We start from the raw sequence: 19036 nt of genomic DNA, 5'->3' as shown, positions 1-19036 counted from the left end.
AATCCATCTGTGAGAGAATGAGGAAAGGGAGTAGAATGAAACCAATGGAAAGGCAATGGGAACTATGGGAACTGGTATAAACTGGGGCATTTAGGTTATGTGTCTTGCCTGAATGCATCATTTCATATCCCTCAAGCACAAAGGTGGTTTCTTTTTCTTTTTTTTCCTCCAGTGCTAAGTTCGCAGTACTTTTTGAAAATCTCTCTGTGCACCAACACCTGTGTAGAGCTGCTGAAATGCACTTAGTTATGGACCTTGTCAGGAAAAAGAATTTAATGTGTTATTGGACAAAGCGAAGTATGATTGCAAAGGGGGTCTTTTCCTTTGGGATATTCAGGGTTAGCCTCATGGGGGCAGTGGCACGTTAATTCAGTGGACAGTGGCTTCATACAGGTGACAGTGCTTTCTAGGCTAACTCTACACTATTAATTTGTGCATGTACACATTCACAGTACTGCATGTGTGCAGGTGGACATTCATGTGTGTATGTATATTCATGGACTCAGGAAGTCAACATAGGCTTGAGCTGCTTTTGGTTTCCTTAGATTATTGACATATGCTCTCACGCCTACCTATTTACATAAATTCTGGGAATCCAAACTCAGACCCCCATTCTTGCACAGCAAGCACTTCGCTTGCCAAGGCATGTCCAAGGACACTTTGTATACAGTTTGATGAATGGAAAATCAGTAATTTGATAACCTGGGGGATATGGGTGATGATTTTGTCTGGAAAAAATTCATTCACAGTTAGAATTATTTTAGCCACTAATTAATGAGGATAGCTTCAGTTTAGGCTTTTTATAATGTCTGTATTTCTCAAAACTACAATTCAAATCCTAATACCTACTTCTATTTTAAAAAATAAAATCAGGCCCTGGAGGAGTTAGAGCTAATTAGTAACACATATAAATCAAAAGGTTAAGGTATAAAGCCGGAATATTTTTTAAAATTGAGTATCAAGTATCACTTTAACCAACTTAGTCACCCATCAAACTACCTATCCACTGCAACAACTAACTGATCAACAATTGTTTATGTCTCTTGTTAATTAGATATTAAACTAAGTAGGACTTTCCATGTGAAATCATTATTATAAATTATACTTGATTGTAAGGTGAAAATGAGGTGATTTCTGTAGAGTGTGATACTCAATTCTACACTTTCCTTTGAATGACTCCTAACTCTACTTCACATGGGAGAAAGGTTGTTACAGCCAATTTGATTTTTCTATTAAAAGTTGTGCTTTTGTCTCAGTCCCTGGAAACCCCAAGTAACAAAAGACGTTTTTCCCTCTATGAAATATATTTTTAATTTCTGCGAGGCAAGGTTGTAAATTATTCACAGAGCTTTGTTGCTTTTCTGTTTTTACAACACAATGCTTTAAAATATGCAAATCATTGGATTGAAATCCAGTGTTGGACAGCAATCCCTTAGTGTTCTCTCAGGCCTCACTGTGAAGGCGCTTAGCAAGGAGGAGAAAGAAATTCACTGTTGATCAAATACTATGACTTAGAAACTGTGTAAGATCCTCCCATGTCATCATTCACTCATTCATTCATTCATGCTTGGAAAAGTGTTCCTTAAGGGCTTCCTACTGCACTGGGGGGGATGAGGTTAGGAGAGAATTGTAAAGAAAAGAACAAGATTCAGAATGAGATGGCCTAATTTGTAGTTCTGCAGCATAATATTTTATCAGTTTAGTGCCACTTCTGCAAATTATCAGTTCCCTGTGCCTCAGTTTCCTCTTCATACTGAGCCATAATAACAGTTCTGCCCCAACACATACTGTGACGATCGAAAACGAATGTATGCATTAAAAGTCTCATCAAACAGTGGCACAAGACTGAAGAGAAGAAAATGTTTATACTCCTGGCACCTAACAAATTATTGCTGTTGCTGCAGTATCATCACTGCTATTATTTATTGGAGCTAACGAACTCGGGAATCTGTGATGGAAACCACACCCTGTCAGTCGCTAGAAACTCACTTTCCTGCCAGGGTGTCAGTTTCCCAATCTCTACTGAGAGAAGTGAAAAAATATTATTTATTATAGTTTTTTTTCTCCCTAGGAACACTGTATTCACAGAGAATAAATGCTTTGATAAACCTTTTGAGGTGTCAAGTAAGTTCCTAAAGGCATAATTAAATAACAAAAGATGAGCTTTGAACTGTCATGTACAGGACAAGAAGAACATTTGCTCAGCACTTTAGGGAAATAGGAAGGACAGGGAGTGGGAGGCACACATTAGAGCTGGGGGAGGGTCCAACAACTAAGGCATTTCCACTGTTCTTTCAATTTTTATGGAAACTGTTAAATTCACAAAAACACTTGATGTGAATGATCGGATGAGGGTAGTTTAGAGACAAATTCTTTTTCTCAAATTAGGTTATTGTAGTTTTCCTTAGTCCCTCTGAAAATCATGTTTTCGTTCAAAGTAGACTGGTTATCTGTGGGATGTGCCTGATTAAGTTTGCATGCATGCTTGGAATATGTACCCACCTGTTTAAAAGGTACACATGGATGTCTCCCAAGGCTTGACTCAAAGTGACTACATTTGGGTGTATCTAATAATACACAGTCTCGTATGCATACAGGTATGATAGATGCATATAGGCTTGTATGTAAACTTTTACATGTATGGACATGTATTACAGCATCCCCATCTTTTATCCATGAGGGCTTAGTCTGCTTAGACTTTTGTGTTTTCTTTCTGAGTGTACTTGGTACTCCCCACACTACACACACAAAAACTTTCATTTGGCTGAGAAGAAGACTGATAATAAAACCATATAGTACCTAAAGAAAGGATGAGGGATGATATAACATCCTTGTGTACAGTCTCCTCAGTCTGTATCACAGACTGTCTCTTCTATTGATGAAAAGGCAGAAGTACAAGCTCTGGGCTTTTTCTATCCTCTGTGTGTCTGAGTCTTGCTTTGTCCCTCTGAGGAAAGATGCTGCAGAGAGTGAAGCAACGATACTGGAGGACTAGAAGACAGAGAAAAGGCCTGTGTGGGGTGAAGAGGCAATTTGCAGAAATGCCCAAGTGGGAATGCAGCTCCAAACAGCACATTCTCCTAATATACATGAAATTAAGTCTTAATAATGCAGCAAGAAGTCCATTAACCCCTCTTGATCTAAGGTTTGCTGCTGCCAGCTCTAAGTCCAGAGGGAACCGGCTTGGTTCACCTTCTGTTCCGTAGGCTCCTAAGAGAGTCTGAGCTGACATGTGGAATATTTATTTCCACTGACTCATGGCCTTAACTCCTAGAATTCACTTACCACACACTTCTCTGCCCACCTATTGATGTATCCATTTATCCAATCATCTGTCCACACATCCATCCTCTGTCCATCCATTTACCTGTCAAATGATAACTGAACATCTGTTCTCTCTTGTACCTTAGGAGAAGTATTGGGAACATTAGGAAGATGAATTGGGTGATTCACATTTCCTCTACCCACCGCCTACTGTCCCTGAATCTCAAAGAGTGATTGGATGTAAAGCCATCTCTAAACTAGAACTTTCCAAGCTTAAAGAGAATAGTAGCATCCCATACTGTCCTACAGGGACTGGGGATTCATGAGGAAATGCAAAGTTATGTATCTTGCTAGAAATTCAGTCAAGTCTAGGCTTATGTTCTAGTATCCCCTTCATCTGGGCAATTTCGGTCTGGTTGCTGAGCAAGATAGGTCAATAAATAAGCATGTTGAGCTGGGATGCATCCATATTTATTCATGGATATTCTTATCAACATTTGGTAAGTACGCAATCCACGTGCACATTGTGCTAAGTGGGAAGAACAAGGAGCTATTAGAAGAGTTCCAATCTCACAATATTTCTGCTCTAGTGGAGAGAATAGGCTGTTACTTCAGAAGTCCCTAAAGAATGAGATAGGTACTGTGTTGCAGAAATAAAGATAATTGTGCGCATAAATGGAAAGTATTCTCAAGCCAGGTAGGAATGGGAGACAGAGAGACAGATTCCAAAAGTAGATAGGATAAGAACAAGAGGAATGGGTGAATATCATGCAGGATAGAAAAGTAGAGTAAAGAAAGATGGGTTCATTTGACAGAGCAGAATAGTCAATAGTGAGAAAAAGAGGGTTATGTTTGTCACAGCAGAGTTCTTGACAGTGAGGCAAAGGGATTCATTTTTTAGGTCAGCAATGTCAATATTAAGGTAACGTGAGGGTTGCTTACTTGAGGAGTGTATACAAAACGGAAGAGGCCAGGTTCTCAGGACTTGTGGCCCATGTTATCTACTGAGGTGTTACATACTGGTTTGCATTCCTGTCTATATAGCATTTTGCCTTAGTGATTCATCTGGAAAATGGAATGACCTTAAGCTGCTGTCTGCTGGAACCATTTCTCGTTTATTATCGATTATTAAGTATAGAATGTAAGCCCAAGTATGAGCGCTATAAGCCATTTCAAATTCTCTCGGAGTATTAATTAGTTCAGGTCTGGCTAGTCTAGCTCTGTGTCTTTAAGCACTACTAACAAAGTAAATCACCCATTTTTTTCTCATTTTTTTACTTCTCCTTTTCACCAATTTTTGATAGTTCCTCTTCCTTTCCTTTCTCTTCTCTCTTTTAATACTTTCCTTTTTTTGTTTAGAGGGTAAGCATTTTATTTTTTATGCTTTTACGAACTTCTGATCGACTCAAAGTGAGCAAACTCTATGTGTAGAGTGTGTGAGTGGAACCAGTATTTATCCCTAGTACATGAATTGGATTTTTGGAGCCCATTCATTATGAAGAGATTACTTGCTCAGTCTAGTTAAATCAGGAATGAACTTGGTCCTGCCTCAAGTGATATGAAAGATTTTATTGAGTCTTCATGGAAAGCCTCACCCTCTCTGAGGAGTGCATGCAGGGGAAGGTAGAGTGGGGAGAGTGGGAGTAGGGAAGGGAGAGGGAACTGGGATTGGTTTGTAAAATAAAAAAGAAAGATTGGTTTAAAAAAGAAAAAAAAAACATTAGAGGGTGGCAAATGCAGGGTCACTAGTGGCACCTCGACCCATCTGTGGAGTCCATGGCTCCTTTTCTTTTTTTTTTTAATTTATATATTTATTTTTATTGAAAAAATTCCCGCCTCCTCCTCGCCTCCCATTTCTCTTCCCCTCTTCCCACTACTCTCCCCCTTCCCCCACTCCTCTCCCCTGCCCCCCCCACTCCTCTCCCTCTCCCTCTCCAGTCTGAAGAGCAGTCAGGGTTCCCTGCCCTGTGGGAACAACTGGCCTTGTGGGAGCCTAGCCTGTTTGAATGCTTTCCTTTTATATGTTTTTTATAAAACCTCTTTCAGAGAGATGGTATTTGCTAAACAAATACTTAGCCACTGAGCTACATCCCAGACCTATCCAAACCAGTTACTCAGGGGCTATAATAAACCCGATACACTTCTCAAGACTAAATTTTTGAAAGAAAAATAAAAAAAAGATGGAAATCCATTTAGTAATACATTTTTCTTAATTTTATTAAAGGAGAGTATCATGTCAACATGGTATCAATAAAAGAAATACTAATAAGAAGTGTTAAATTTTTACACTAAATCTTTTAGTATCATTCCTTAGCACAGCTCAGTGTTTTGCCTGTTTGTCTTTGTGACACCTGTCAAAGTTCTCAAACAGGGAAATGTCCAGCACAGCCACAGGGGTTGAGCTGAATGTACACCCTAGGGTGCATTAAAGACAAAATGATCTCTTCTTTTTGAACCATAGGGTGACACTGGAGGTAATTCCTAAGCGGTTATAAGGGGTGTATTTGTGTATGCCAAGATAGGACTGGCAAGAAGAACTGACATTAGAGCTGGCCTAGAAAGCTGGGTAAAACAAAAACCAAACATTTAGGAGAGGAAGAGGGCAAACTCCTCCGGAAAGCAAATTGCCTTTTCTTTCTTCAACTCAAAAAGTCATCAGTATTCTTAAAACATTCCAATTGTCCTAGATACCAGGTTTGTGTCTCACAGTGTACTGTGAGCTTTTGTTCTCTAAATATTTTATTTTATTGATTATATGTAATGGTAAATACTAAACTAAAATTATCAAATCATTGTAATTAATAATAAATTGTGATTAATTAAAGCACAATATTTGCTGTATGCCATGCAAGATCTAAGCATTTCTCTTAATAGATTTAGTCCTCCTGTCAAGCCTGTGAAGTAGAGTTAGCTTGTATCCCTATTTTGCACATGAAGGATCTGAGGTCTAAAGGTAATAACTAGTACCAGTTAAGGTAGGCTAGTCCTAGCATCTGGGTATATAACAACTACTATTAATCAATTAACTTACCTTTTTAATAAGTATTTTTATTTTTTACAAATTCTGCCATTTTGATGGACATATATGCAAATGAAATATGATCATATGTACTCCTTACTGTCCTCTCCATTTGTATTGTTTCCCCAACCTCTCTCCAACCTTTATCTCTTTGTTTGGTTTTCATTTTTTTTTTTAGTGTTTTGCTCGTTTGTTTATTTGTTTTGAGACAAGATCTCACTATATGGCTCTGACTGGCCTGGAGCTCAGTCTTCCTTTAGACTAAGAGATCCACTTACCTCTTCCTCCTCCTGAGTGCTATGATAAAGGCATGTCCCGCCGCACCTGACTTACCTTTGTGTCTTTTTTTTTTCTTCTCCTCCTACTCTCCTATCTTCCCTCCCCTCTTCACTCCCAGCTTCCATACCTCTCCTCATCTTCCTTCTGTCACTTTGTCTGTAGGGTGACTGAAGATTGAATTTAGGGCTTGCTCCATGCCTTATTAGAACATGATCTACCATTGAACTGAGGTCAGAGCCCAATGCTAATTGACTTTCAAGTGCTAAAATGAACTAAAGACAGTTTTCAATTCCTTTCTCACATTACCTAATTTATTCTTGCTTATAATCCCAAAGGATTTTTGTTGTGGTAGTGGTCTGTTTGTTTATTTTTTTCTCTTTTTCATAATTGTTGGTGAGTTGAGGGGGGTAATAAAAGTAATTAAAAAATGTAATCATGTTATCTCAGTGGAGAATGGAGGCAGAGTGTGGCAACCCTGTCTACTTATTGGCCACAATTAGAGATTCCTTCACAACTTCCACTGAAACAGTTAGTTAGGTATATCCAATACCATTGTAGCTTGCTAGTGTTGTGAATCTTTACATTAATTTCTAGGAAAACTCATGGAAGAAATTTATAAATTTATACCATCATATTTTCATCTCTGTAAGCTGCATTTCATCCACACCTTAACTCTCCTGCTCATTCACCAGTCTTCTGAGAGTTCTCTGTCTATTCCATCTCTCCTCTCACATCAATCCAAGCGTTTTGCTATCCACTCTCTTTTCTCATGCCTGCTTATCTATATGTTTCAATAACCTGTCATTTGTCTGTCTAAAAAGGATTTGTTAGAGGAAAAAAATATATGGATAGAAAATAAATTATTAGAAATAGTATAGAAGAGAAAATAAAAAATTAAATTGTATTGAGGAAACAGAAGAAACAAGGAAAGAATATCTATACCAGATTTATTATGAACTTTCATAGAATTAACAGACTTTATCAGATTAGACAATACTCTTGAGATGTATAGATAGGTTTATTTGGTAATGAACTCTGGGCTGAACCTTATTTATTGGTCATTGCTCTAATGGAATCTACAGCAGACTCTCTTTTGATCTTTTGCACTGTGTCCTTGATTTTATAGGTGAAGGTTATTTGGACATGTTGGTTGGAGATTAAGCCTATTTTCATTATCCAAACTCTGAAACATCTCCTCCCAAACTGAAACTAGAGCAAGCTTTCTGATCTTCTTCCCTTTCCCGTTCAGGAGAGGAAGCTTTGACCATGTACATGGACAAAAGTCGCCTTGACCGGAAGTCAGGGAATGCCACTCAGAGTGTTGAAGCTTTGCACCAGCTTGCGTCATCCTATTTTGTCGACCGTGATGGCACCATGAGAAGGCTCCATGAGATCCAGATATCAACTGGAGCGATCAAGGTATGGCTTGAGGGTTCACTTTGATTCTCAATTCAACAGAGCCATAATGTAGATATTCCGAGAGCAGGTAACAAACAATTATTTGTTTCACATCAGTAAATGTATTTCATTTTCCCCCAACCAACCATTCTGATGGATACTGCAAGCTGATCTCTGACAAAATGAGTGTCTTAATTAGAGTGACCCTATGTACTGACTTATTAATACGTTTTGGCCATGGCTGTTGCAAAATTATTCACAGCCCTATCAGTCTTTGTTAAGTCATTGGGTTTTTGTGTGTGTGTGTGTGTGTTTGTGTCTGTATGTGTGTATGTGTGTGTACGCGTGTGTGTGCATGTGTGTATGTGTGTGAGACAAAGAGAAAGAGAAAGAGAATGGCTATCCACTTACCACTCCAATTGAAGAGACTGAGTTTAAGAGTAAATAATTTCCCCAATGTCATAGAGGTAGCAAAAATAAGATTAGTGAGCCCTAATGATCAGTTTATACAGTGTTTATGATTTTTATCCATTCTCATCACCTATTTTCTAGATTACAAAGCTGAGGTCCACAGTTTTAACCATTTTTCTCAGATACATTTGTAAGAGTATCCTAATAGGAACTAAAATGCTACTCTCTAACCTGGGAATCAGGGAACATTTTCTGTAAAATGGTGGTAGTAAATATTTCAGGTCTGGGGGCTTTTGGTTGCTACTTCTCAGGTCTTTCACAATCACATAAGAACAGCCATGGATAATTCATATACAAGTATTGTGATTGTGTCCTGATAAATCTTTATTTACATAAGTGAACACTTGGGCACACTGCTCACTGAGCCGTGCTGTTTTGCACCAACTCCTCCCAATAGAACATTCAGAGATGTGAGATACAGAAACTATCTGTGTCTGTGCTGACCACAAAGTAGCCTTTAGTCACATGTGATTATCGAACACTTGACAATGTCTAGCAAGAATGTCCATTTGTAAGTTGATTCAATTTTAACTGATTCAAAGTCAAGCGGACATGTTGGTTATAGAGGCATTGAATTTAAAGTCAGTGGCTTAGCGTACAGGAAATTTAAGATTCATTTCCAGTACAGTGAGTTTAGAGATGACCTCTATAAAGAAAGTGTGGGAGGACATTCTTGAAATAAAGGATTAATTCGTCAGAGGATTTTTTTTCCTGTCCTAAATTTTCTTAAACTAGATTATGCCTGTAATTTGCTTCTATATCTTCACTCTAACTTCTGAATAAAATGTGGCTCTTTCCTCCTATTAAGAATCCCTAAGACGTCTCCAGGGAAACGGAACAGAGGGAAAGGTCAATTTAGACTTGGGCAACTGGCATCAGATATTGATCACTAGAAGATAAACCTTGGAGGGTAGGAGGGCATGACTGGGGATGAAGGTAGTAAGGTGAGAAATAAATCAGACTGACAAACAAACAAGCAGCTTATCCAAAAAAAAAAAAACAGCTATGTTTGGGGGATTATGTTGTTAAGGAGCTTGGCATCAGGAGACAGATCTTTATGAAGCCATCAGAGCTTGGGAGCTGCAAAGGCCTGGTTTTCATTATTACCAAATTGTTCTCTGGCCCTAGATGGAGTGAAGAATTGAGATATTTAAGTGCTGTCAGGAGATAATCTTTTTCTGAGCATCCTGGAATGTGTAACCCGCCTCTTGAGGAGGGATTTCTTAGAAAAATTGCACTGAAGCCTTGCAAAGAGTCATTTTTACACTAACCCTGGCTTCTCCACTCAATTTGGCCCTGGAAAGGTTTTGCCATCTCTTACCACTGTCTCAGGACTGAGATAACTACAATTTGCCTCACCATCAGATTTTTTGAAAGTCAGCCTAGGACCCATATAGGATATTTATAGTAAAATAACTTAGTGATGTTAAGTCTTACTCAATAAGAAGTACTCTGTTATTTGGCACAAAAGGAAGGAATCATTTTTTTTCTGAAAGTGCAATTATCATTAATTGATTGATTGTATCCTAAATACAAAGTACCTAAAAAATTATGATCCTTTGGGCATGCAAGGAGGCTCAACAAGTAAAGGTACTTACAGGTGACCTGGTGACTCGAGTTTTATCCCCACTGCACATGTAAAGCTGGAAGGAGAGAACAAGCTCCCCGAAGTTGCCCTTAGGCCACTGTATTCATTCTGTGGGATTTATGGTCCCACTTGAAAAGTATGCACAAGTATACAGGTGCACATACACACATAATATGTATATTATCATAATACAATGATAATAACAGTTTGAATGTATAATATCTTTACCTTTTTATGTAAGAGTATTGTTAACTTTACACAGAGGGAGACTGGAGACCAAGGAAGGAAAAGACACCTGAGTAGGGTTACCCTTGTGGAAAGTGACAGAGAAGTTACGTTTGGCTTTTCTACAAGTGGACTTTCCCTCAGGGGAGGTTGTGCATTTAGATTTGAGCACAAACTCTATCTAGCACAGCTCCCAAGAATGGTGAGTAAAGGGATAAACCCTTCAATTCAAGCATATATTAAATAGATTTTCCTTTTTGTTAACACCTAGAACCTTGGAAGACAAAGTCACAAATACACAATAGAATTCAGATTTATTTTAACCCTGCAGTGTCGCTGATTGCTGTTACTGCTGAACTTTGTTTGGAAAAATGGAGACAGTTGTACTTTTCTTGCCTGACAATAGTGCCTCTGTACATATTGCAATTTATAGAGATATTTTGTCATCAATTGGCTATTTTGAACACTCCCTGTGGCAAGCACTTAGAGTCTTCACATGTGTCCTTCAGCGTTCCTGGAAGACAATGATAGCTTGAGTTTGCTGACACTTAGAGGAGTTCCATAAGTGACTTCCTTATGCCACACAGCAAATAAATGGCCAGCTTTGAACTTATGATAGTTTTTCTGATTCTGAAACTGGGCTTTAGAACTGTATCATTGTGCGCTAATGTATTTGCTCATATAACAGTGTGACCTCGTGAAGTGAGAGCTGGTGGTCGATAGTGGACATTATGGACTCAATCTGTGTATTTGTTTGATCATATTTGCTGTCCAGTCTGCTTAATCTGAGCCACACACAGTTCCAGGCCCAGTGCACACATTCTGGAGACACGTCAGGTGTGGAATCACTTGTTAGGATCTGCTATAAGCCAGTACTCCTAGCTAACACTTTTCTCACTTAATGTCCACTCTAGGTCACAGAGACACGCACTGGGCCTTTGGGCTGCAACAGCTATGACAATCTGGACTCTGTGAGTTCTGTCCTCCTGCAAAGCACGGAAAGCAAACTGCACCTTCAAGGTAGGAAAGTGTTGCAAAAGGGGCGGTGCTGGGGGTGAGTGAATGATAACAGTTCAGAGAGGATGAGGAAGATGAGGCACATGGAGAAGAGAAAAAGGGAGGAGGGGCAGAAAACAATGAAAATTTGAAATATGGAAATCAGACGTCTGTGATACACAAGAATTTTAACATATACAGAGCTTTAAAACTCATGGTTATTAATTAGTTTTCAGATATAAAATATGGAAGTGTGAGCTCTATCTGATTATTTTGATAAAAATGTCTGAACAGTATTATTTATAGATGCCTGAAGTCCCAGGCCCACTATATATTAAAGTTTTATATCTTATCATCTGTATTTCTTTCTTATTGATTTGATTTAGAGTGTGTTTTGCAGACATTTAAATCTCAAGAAAAAGAATATTTTATAGAATGTGTTATTCTCTGTAATTTCTTCCTTTATTGACTCATAATTTTAAATAAACACATACATACACACTTTTAGCAGTGTTAAAAATCAAAAATGCTCACTACTGACTGTATGTAAGACGATGTATTTGAACACGACCTTTAATACCATAACCGTTATGGGGATTTGATGTGGGAGGTCCTTCTGTCTGTCTGTTGCTTTCATTGGTTAATGAATATAGAACTGCTTTGAGCCTATCGCAGGTAGGAACAGAACTAGGCAGGGAAGACTAGATTGAATTATAGGAGAAAATAATTTGATTTTTGTAAAAGTTTCTGTTCATTCAGCATATGTCAAATTTAGATTAGTAAATCTACCTTATTTATTTCAGTATGAGAGAGAGGAAGGGATTTTTAGGTAGAAAAATATATAAGTATAACAGTACAGATGATGTTGTTATTATAAACAATACATATGCATGCATATATAATTTCTTTTATGTTTTGAGACTATAATACAACTACATCATTAGCCCTTCCCTTTTCTTTATATATATTTTAAAAACTATTTAACCATCTCAATTTTCCACGTGTAAAGTAAAAGCGAACTATGTCACATCTCTAAAACATATTATTAGGCCAGTAGTGAAATGTTTTCTAGAAAAAAAGGATTTGGCATTAATTAATAACTGCAAGATTCCTCATTCAATATGACTGATCTTAACAATATAGAAGAAGAAAAGTACTTCTGTAAGGAAATACTGAGATGTCAAAAGAGCGTACTTTTGGAGAGTGACATCACATGCTATTTTAAGCTTCTAGTTCAACTTTTCTTTAACGATCACATAATAATTTTACAGTCAGGAAAATATCATATGCTTTAACTTTGTGGAGACAAAATCATAACCTTCCCAAAAAGTATATGATAAAGATGATTTTGAGTGTCAGTGGGAAGAACTTGGGTTGAAGGCAGACATAAGGCTTATTAGAGCCTAATAGTACTTTTTCAGTGTTCTGGTATCTTGACAATTCTGTGGTTCACATACTTCTTGCAGACAATAATTGAAAAATAGTGTAAGCAGGGCTTAATAGTGTCACTGGGATTCCTTAATGAATATAACTTGGAGAAACTCGTGTCAATATGATGGTTTAATGTTTAAACAAATTTACACACACACACACACACACACATAACATCTCAGATACTTGGAAAAAATCTAAGGGAATTTACTATTCCCTTTAGTAAAGAAAATAATAGGTATGATGAGTTCATAAAAGGAAATGACAACAAGGCATAGCCCATATGCCTTGGGTGTACTAAAATTTTCAGCATCTTAGTTCAGGTGATACCTATAGGAAATCTTTGGAATGATACTTAAGATTATAATCCAGGCAGTTGAATGCCAGTGAGTGTGCTGTCACTTGCTGTGCAAGCTGAGGGTATAAAAAACTATAAATTACAATTATAATAAACTTAATAAGGGAAATCAGATGTTACTACCGAGGACAATTTTGATGTTTTCATGACACTGAGTCTAATTAACTGTGAATCCAGTAAAGCTTAAGGTTTAATAATTTTTCACCTATGCCCTCACATTTTCTTTTTCAAAATATGTATGGAACTCTATTTCCAATAACTTTCTTCCTTTTCAACACCATTCTGTATAAGATCCTGCCATCTAAAACCTGGGAATCCCATGGGTAACGTTACTTGAAAGCTGCTCTTCCTACAGGAATAAATTGACAGCCCCTTTCTCTAGATTGATCAGAGATCAGCTGAAGGATTAGATCCATATGCAAGTATTTCATATTAAAAATGGTGTTGAGAAACTGGAGTGTCTGGAGAAATGCCTCAAAAAGTAAAAAAGAAGGTTTACTTGAAGCACAAAAGATTTGCCTGCAAATATTTGAAGCACTGACTTACAGAAAACAGTTATCTTCATTAATGTGAACAGAATGTACCAGGCTTAATGCGGTACAAAGGAGATAGTAGTATCCTGGATTTAGCACATTGTAAAATGAACCTTTCTTCTGTTTATGGTCCCAAAAAATCGGAACCAGGATTTCACACCTATGAGATACATGTGATGCCACTGAGCAAGACACTAAGTCTCATATGGCATGCTCAAGGCACATTCCTGCCCAAACATAGATGGTGCTATTTGCTGATGCAGTGGCTTCCTGGTAGTGAAGAATTACAAGAAGATATTTGGTAGAAATTTTGTATAAATTATATAAGCATTATTCAGTTGAGTTGGGTCATTTTAAGAAGGTTTTAAGTCTTTTCTAAAGGCTGATGTTGACTTATATAAAAGTGATGAATCATCAAATCTTTACTGGAATTTGGCTCAAATTCAAAATTCAACTATATATCTGAACACTGATGAGCCTAAGTCAATGTATTTACATTTGATTCTATATATCCCTATAGCTTCTATATATGTCTATATGTGTTCTATGATTAAATACGATGTGTTTATGTAGTATGACCTGAGAGATTATGTCACAGTTTATTTATGTATGTATCTATGTATAGACATATAGACATATGTATGCACATATAGACATACATATTATTTACAAATTATTTCAGTTGTAAGGTAAGCAATATGAGAAACAGAGATCAAGAGTAACATGGGTTCTACTTCAAGAAAACATGTATTTTTCACAGAGATGCCAAAATCCACCAGCAATAAATGTACTAGATTTTAACAGAGAAGATGTTACATGATATCAGATTATGAGTGGGGTTTTTTGGTTTTGTTTTGATTTTTTTTTTAAGACGGAGTTTCTGTGTAGCTTTGGTGCCTGTCTTGGAACTGGCTCCTGTAGACAAGGCTGGCCTCGAACTCACAGAGATCCGCCTACTTCTGCCTCCTGAGTGCTGGTATTAAAGGCATGTGCCATCATAGCCCATCAGATTGTGAGTTTGTGGAGGATTATTCCTGTGAGAAATATACACAGTATGATATCTGAAGGATAAGTGGGAAGGCAGGGAGGGCATAGATGGAGAGACCAACAGAAGAGTCTTCATAAAGGAGCATTCAAGGAAATTAAAGTCTTATGAGATTAAAACAGAAAGTTCAATGGTGACAAAAACACAGTGTTTAAAAGTCTATGCAGTTTCTGTTTCATACAATGACCTGAACATACATTTAAGAGAAGGAGACATTCTGGAAAACTTTTTAAAGAAGTATTGCATGAAGAGAGCTGTATTGTGGAAGGTCATTGTTTCTCTGTATTGCCTAGAAACGGAGATGAGAGTCAATTGGGGCCATTGAGTTCAGAAAATGAGATGGAGAAACAGACCAATTACGGAGATATTTAGGAGGCATTATGACCCAGGTTCAATAAAAAGACACTGAAGCTTTTAGATAATGAGTCAATGGAATGTTGGAATGCTATGGAGAATATGGACAGATAAACATCTGTGATTCAAGGCAATATGTATTGTAATAAGAAGAGTAAAAGTAATACATAACATTATGGGGATTTGGGGTAAAAGGAGGTTGTTCTTATCCTCTGTCCAGGGGAAGGAGTCTTACAAAAGATGTCAAAGGGAATCAAAGGATTTTCTTACAAGACAGTAGACTATCTCATGACATTTGAATAAGCTGTAATTCTAGAAAACCTCAATATAAAAAGAAAGACTGAAATGTGAACATATTAATGTTAAACTCTTTTTATAAAGTATACTATTAATATAGTGTAAATGTTAGCAACACATGCATGAAAAAAGTTATTATATAAAATGTATAAAGAATGTATATATAATAGCATATTCTAATAGGTAATTAGCCTGGCAAACAAAGGAAATGGCTAAAACACAGATACAAGTACTTCACAGACAAGAATCTCTAGGCAATGAGCATATGAAAAGATGATTGCTTACCACGAAAATGTATATAAAAATCATTATCTAATACCAGTGCCTAACACTCTCTGTCACAAATAAAAAAGACTGACAGTATCAAGAAATTAGAACTGAAGGCATGGGCGCTTACACACATTGCCGGGCGAAGCGTAAATTAATGGCAATAGTTTTGGGAAACTCTTGATGATTTGTGCTAAAAATTGCATATGTCCTTTGGCTGTGACCCAGAAATTTGAGCTCCTAGGGATGTGCCAAAAGAAATGTGTCCAAGTTAATAAAAAGTCATGAATGTTACCAGAAAATTCATTCAAAATTGCAAAAGAAAAAAATAGAAACCATTAAAATGTATGTCCAGCCACAAGAAAATAAATACATTCATATCACAAGCCTCCATACAGCAATGAGAAATAGTGTATTACTGTTTTGTGCAGTGTCGCACAGATCTAACGCGGAAAGAAAAAGAAACCAGATACAAAATGTATGCGTGCTATATGATTCTCTTCCTCTACTGGTCCGAAACTGTAAAAATCACATAGTTTTAAACACGCAAGAGAGAGTGGAAGCTTTAGAGAAAATAAGTGCTGCAAATGACTAAAATAGAATGAATGGGGTTCCTTGGACTACCTAGTTTTACCTGGGTGTGTTTGCTTTGAAAATCCATAGAGTTAAGCACACATTATTCATTTGTATGCATTTCTATATATACATTATGCATTTATTCAACATTTATTTAATATTTCACTCCATCTTGCCACTTCTGCAAAGAGGAACTGTAAATAGAGTGGAGACGCAGAACAGAATTCAGACCAGCCACAGTCAAGATCACATGGACTGAGGGTAGCTGAGATGGTACTAACTAAAGTTATCATGTATTTAGTCATCTGAGGACCATACCAATGAACTTTTGTTAAAAATCATGTTTATTTCTTGATATTTTGAATTAATATTTTTACTTACTTTATTACTTGGGGCTTTTATTCCTCATATGGTACTCACGAAGAAGATAAAAATAATACCCTTATTTTGTGGTAAAAAAAACTAAGTTTCATTGATCTTGCTCAATAAGGTTTTGAGTTGGAATTTTTACTTAGACTCACTGACCTCATGGCTCCTTATCAAAATAATGTAATTTTACGTTCTTCTGTCTGTCTCTTCATTCCTTTGAACAAGGCTGGGATTCGAGAAACTGCAGGGTCATTGACTTGGGAAGACTAAAGATAAAATAGACACTTTAATGACCTTTCACACTATGTGATGCAACGTAAAGTGGTCAGTGAAACAGAGATTGGAATAAAAAAATCAATTAGGGTTGGAATCAGAGATTGAAAATGAGAGAAAAGATGATAAAAGAATCAGAGGCTATTAGTAGTCATAGCAGCAAAAACTAAACTACCAGTAATAGAAATAATGGTGTAATGATAACTTCTTATTTTGTGATTCTTGTCTCAAGAAGCCCATCACATGTTTTGCCAACATGGTGATATAATTTAATGTAGTTACCGTCTGGTGAAGTATAAAGATAAAATCACTCAGCCTCTGCCGCTCAATGATGCAGAAAAGGAGGCAGACAGAATATTTATCTGAAAGTTGTGGACGGTGTTGAATTTTATCTATTCGGAAATTCAAACATTTATTTAACACTTTTAATTGAGCATCCACTATATGTCAAACACAGTTTCAACAACTGGGAAGAATGTTGTTTTAGAGCTTATGTTCCGTGTGTGGACAAAGTGGAAACAGGCAATAACAAATATTCAAAGAATGTCTTCATCACACTCAGAGAGCACATGCGAACCGTTTTTATAGAAAGTGGGCCACAGAAATGGTTTCTGTTTAAATTTGGCATGGATAAACCATTTCAAATTTAGGGAAAGTAACTTAATCTGGTTTGATGTTTAAATGGATCATGATGGCTATTGGATAGGAAAGATTATTCAAGATGAAATTTTGCACAAGCATAGTAATTTGGAGGCTAGTTTACCTATTAATATATGGAAAGATGGTGCCTGTGATAGTTACAAAGAAGGTAGTGAATAGTTAGAGGATTTATGGATATATTTTTTAAAAATATGCTGACAATATTTTTGGACAATATTTCTAGTCCATTTAGAAATGAACTAGAAAAAGCTTACAAAAGAGCAAAAGGAATCAAAAGTGACTTCTAAGTTCAGAATAATTCCTTATAATGATTTTGCCACTTTAAGAACATAGCAAGTCTGTATGAGGGATATTTTAAATGAGCTTTGAGGAATTAAAGTTGAACTCAAAGTTGACTTATTTATTAAATACACAAATGAAGATGGGCAGTGGGTATTTGGAATGTCAGAGAAGGAAGTTAAGGTATCAATTAATCTAAAAAGTTTGAAATTGTACAAGGTTGTACTGTGAGAAAATATAACTATAAAAAAGGAATACAATTATTATTGAGTCACAGAAAATTTAACATACATAGGTTGGGATGGATGTTTAGATATGATGATGGGGAAGAAGATAAAAGAAGAGTAGGAGAAGAAGCAACAGTGTAAGGGAAAATGTGAGCTGGGTGGAACACTCAGGGGGAGAAGAGCTTGCTTTTTAAGTACAAGGACTTGAGTTCAATCTCAAGAAGCTATATATAAGCAAAATGATTGATGCGATTTCACAAGCTTGTAATTTCAATTGTGAAGAGGTGAACGCAAGAGGAAATCTTAGGTTTACTTGGCCTTTTAATCTAGTGCAGTGTATTAGACGAATTCCAAAATATTGAGAGACCTTATCTAGGAAGAAACAAGCAAAATTGGGTGAGGACACCCAAATCCATTTAGTTGTGTTCATCATGTGCAAACACACAGACATTTATACACACACACACGAGAGAGAGAGAGAGAGAGAGAGACAGAGAGAGAGACAGAGACAGAGACAGAGAGACAGAGACAGAGACAGAGAGACAGACAGAGAGAGAAAGAGAAAGTAGTAGCTATTCAGGAAGGCAGGAATCAGAGAGTTCAGTAACACAAAGCCAAGTAAGGAATGCTTTTGACAAATGGTTCAGTGGGAAACTGTGCAAGGTTGAGGACCTGAACTATGTAGGAACATGCATAAAAAGATACCCAGAACAGATTGACCAGCCTGTCTAGCTGAAAGAATAAACTCCAAGTTAAATAAGTGTCTAAAAATATAAGATGTTAATGGGATTAAGAAATACATCCTACCGTCAAATTCAGGCCTCCATATGTGCCTGTGTGGTCAAACATGCCTGTACACAGATGCATACACATAAACACAAACAGCAAATAAGTATGTTTTTGTTTTAAACACAGACAGTGTTGAAATGTATAAAAAAAAATGCTAGTATAAAACAGAAGAGAACTGGAAAATGAATATTGGATGGAGCAAAAGAAAGTATATGTAATCTTAAGGAGAAAGGCTTCCTTGCATTTACTTAGTGAGAGTCTGAGTATGATAAATTTTCATGCAAATTACAAAGGACTATTGCATTTAGCCCTGGAGTATTCTGGATTGTGGTTTCAAG

At 36.9% G+C, this 19036-nt stretch overlaps 1 protein-coding gene across 1 annotated transcript in view; it reads left to right on the top strand.

Moving 5' to 3' along the window:
* Brinp1 (BMP/retinoic acid inducible neural specific 1) overlaps window positions 1-19036 on the top strand; it is a 180354-nt gene that overhangs the window by 107199 nt on the left and 54119 nt on the right. Inside the window, exons 4-5 of the mRNA XM_075944980.1 lie at window positions 7812-7981; window positions 11159-11264. Coding sequence (XP_075801095.1) covers window positions 7812-7981; window positions 11159-11264 — 276 coding nt within the window. The remainder of the gene's footprint in view (window positions 1-7811; window positions 7982-11158; window positions 11265-19036) is intronic.

Source organism: Microtus pennsylvanicus, chromosome 13, assembly GCF_037038515.1.
Source record: "Microtus pennsylvanicus isolate mMicPen1 chromosome 13, mMicPen1.hap1, whole genome shotgun sequence".
Lineage (NCBI taxonomy): Eukaryota > Metazoa > Chordata > Mammalia > Rodentia > Cricetidae > Microtus > Microtus pennsylvanicus.
This window is presented reverse-complemented; position numbering and strand designations above follow the sequence as displayed.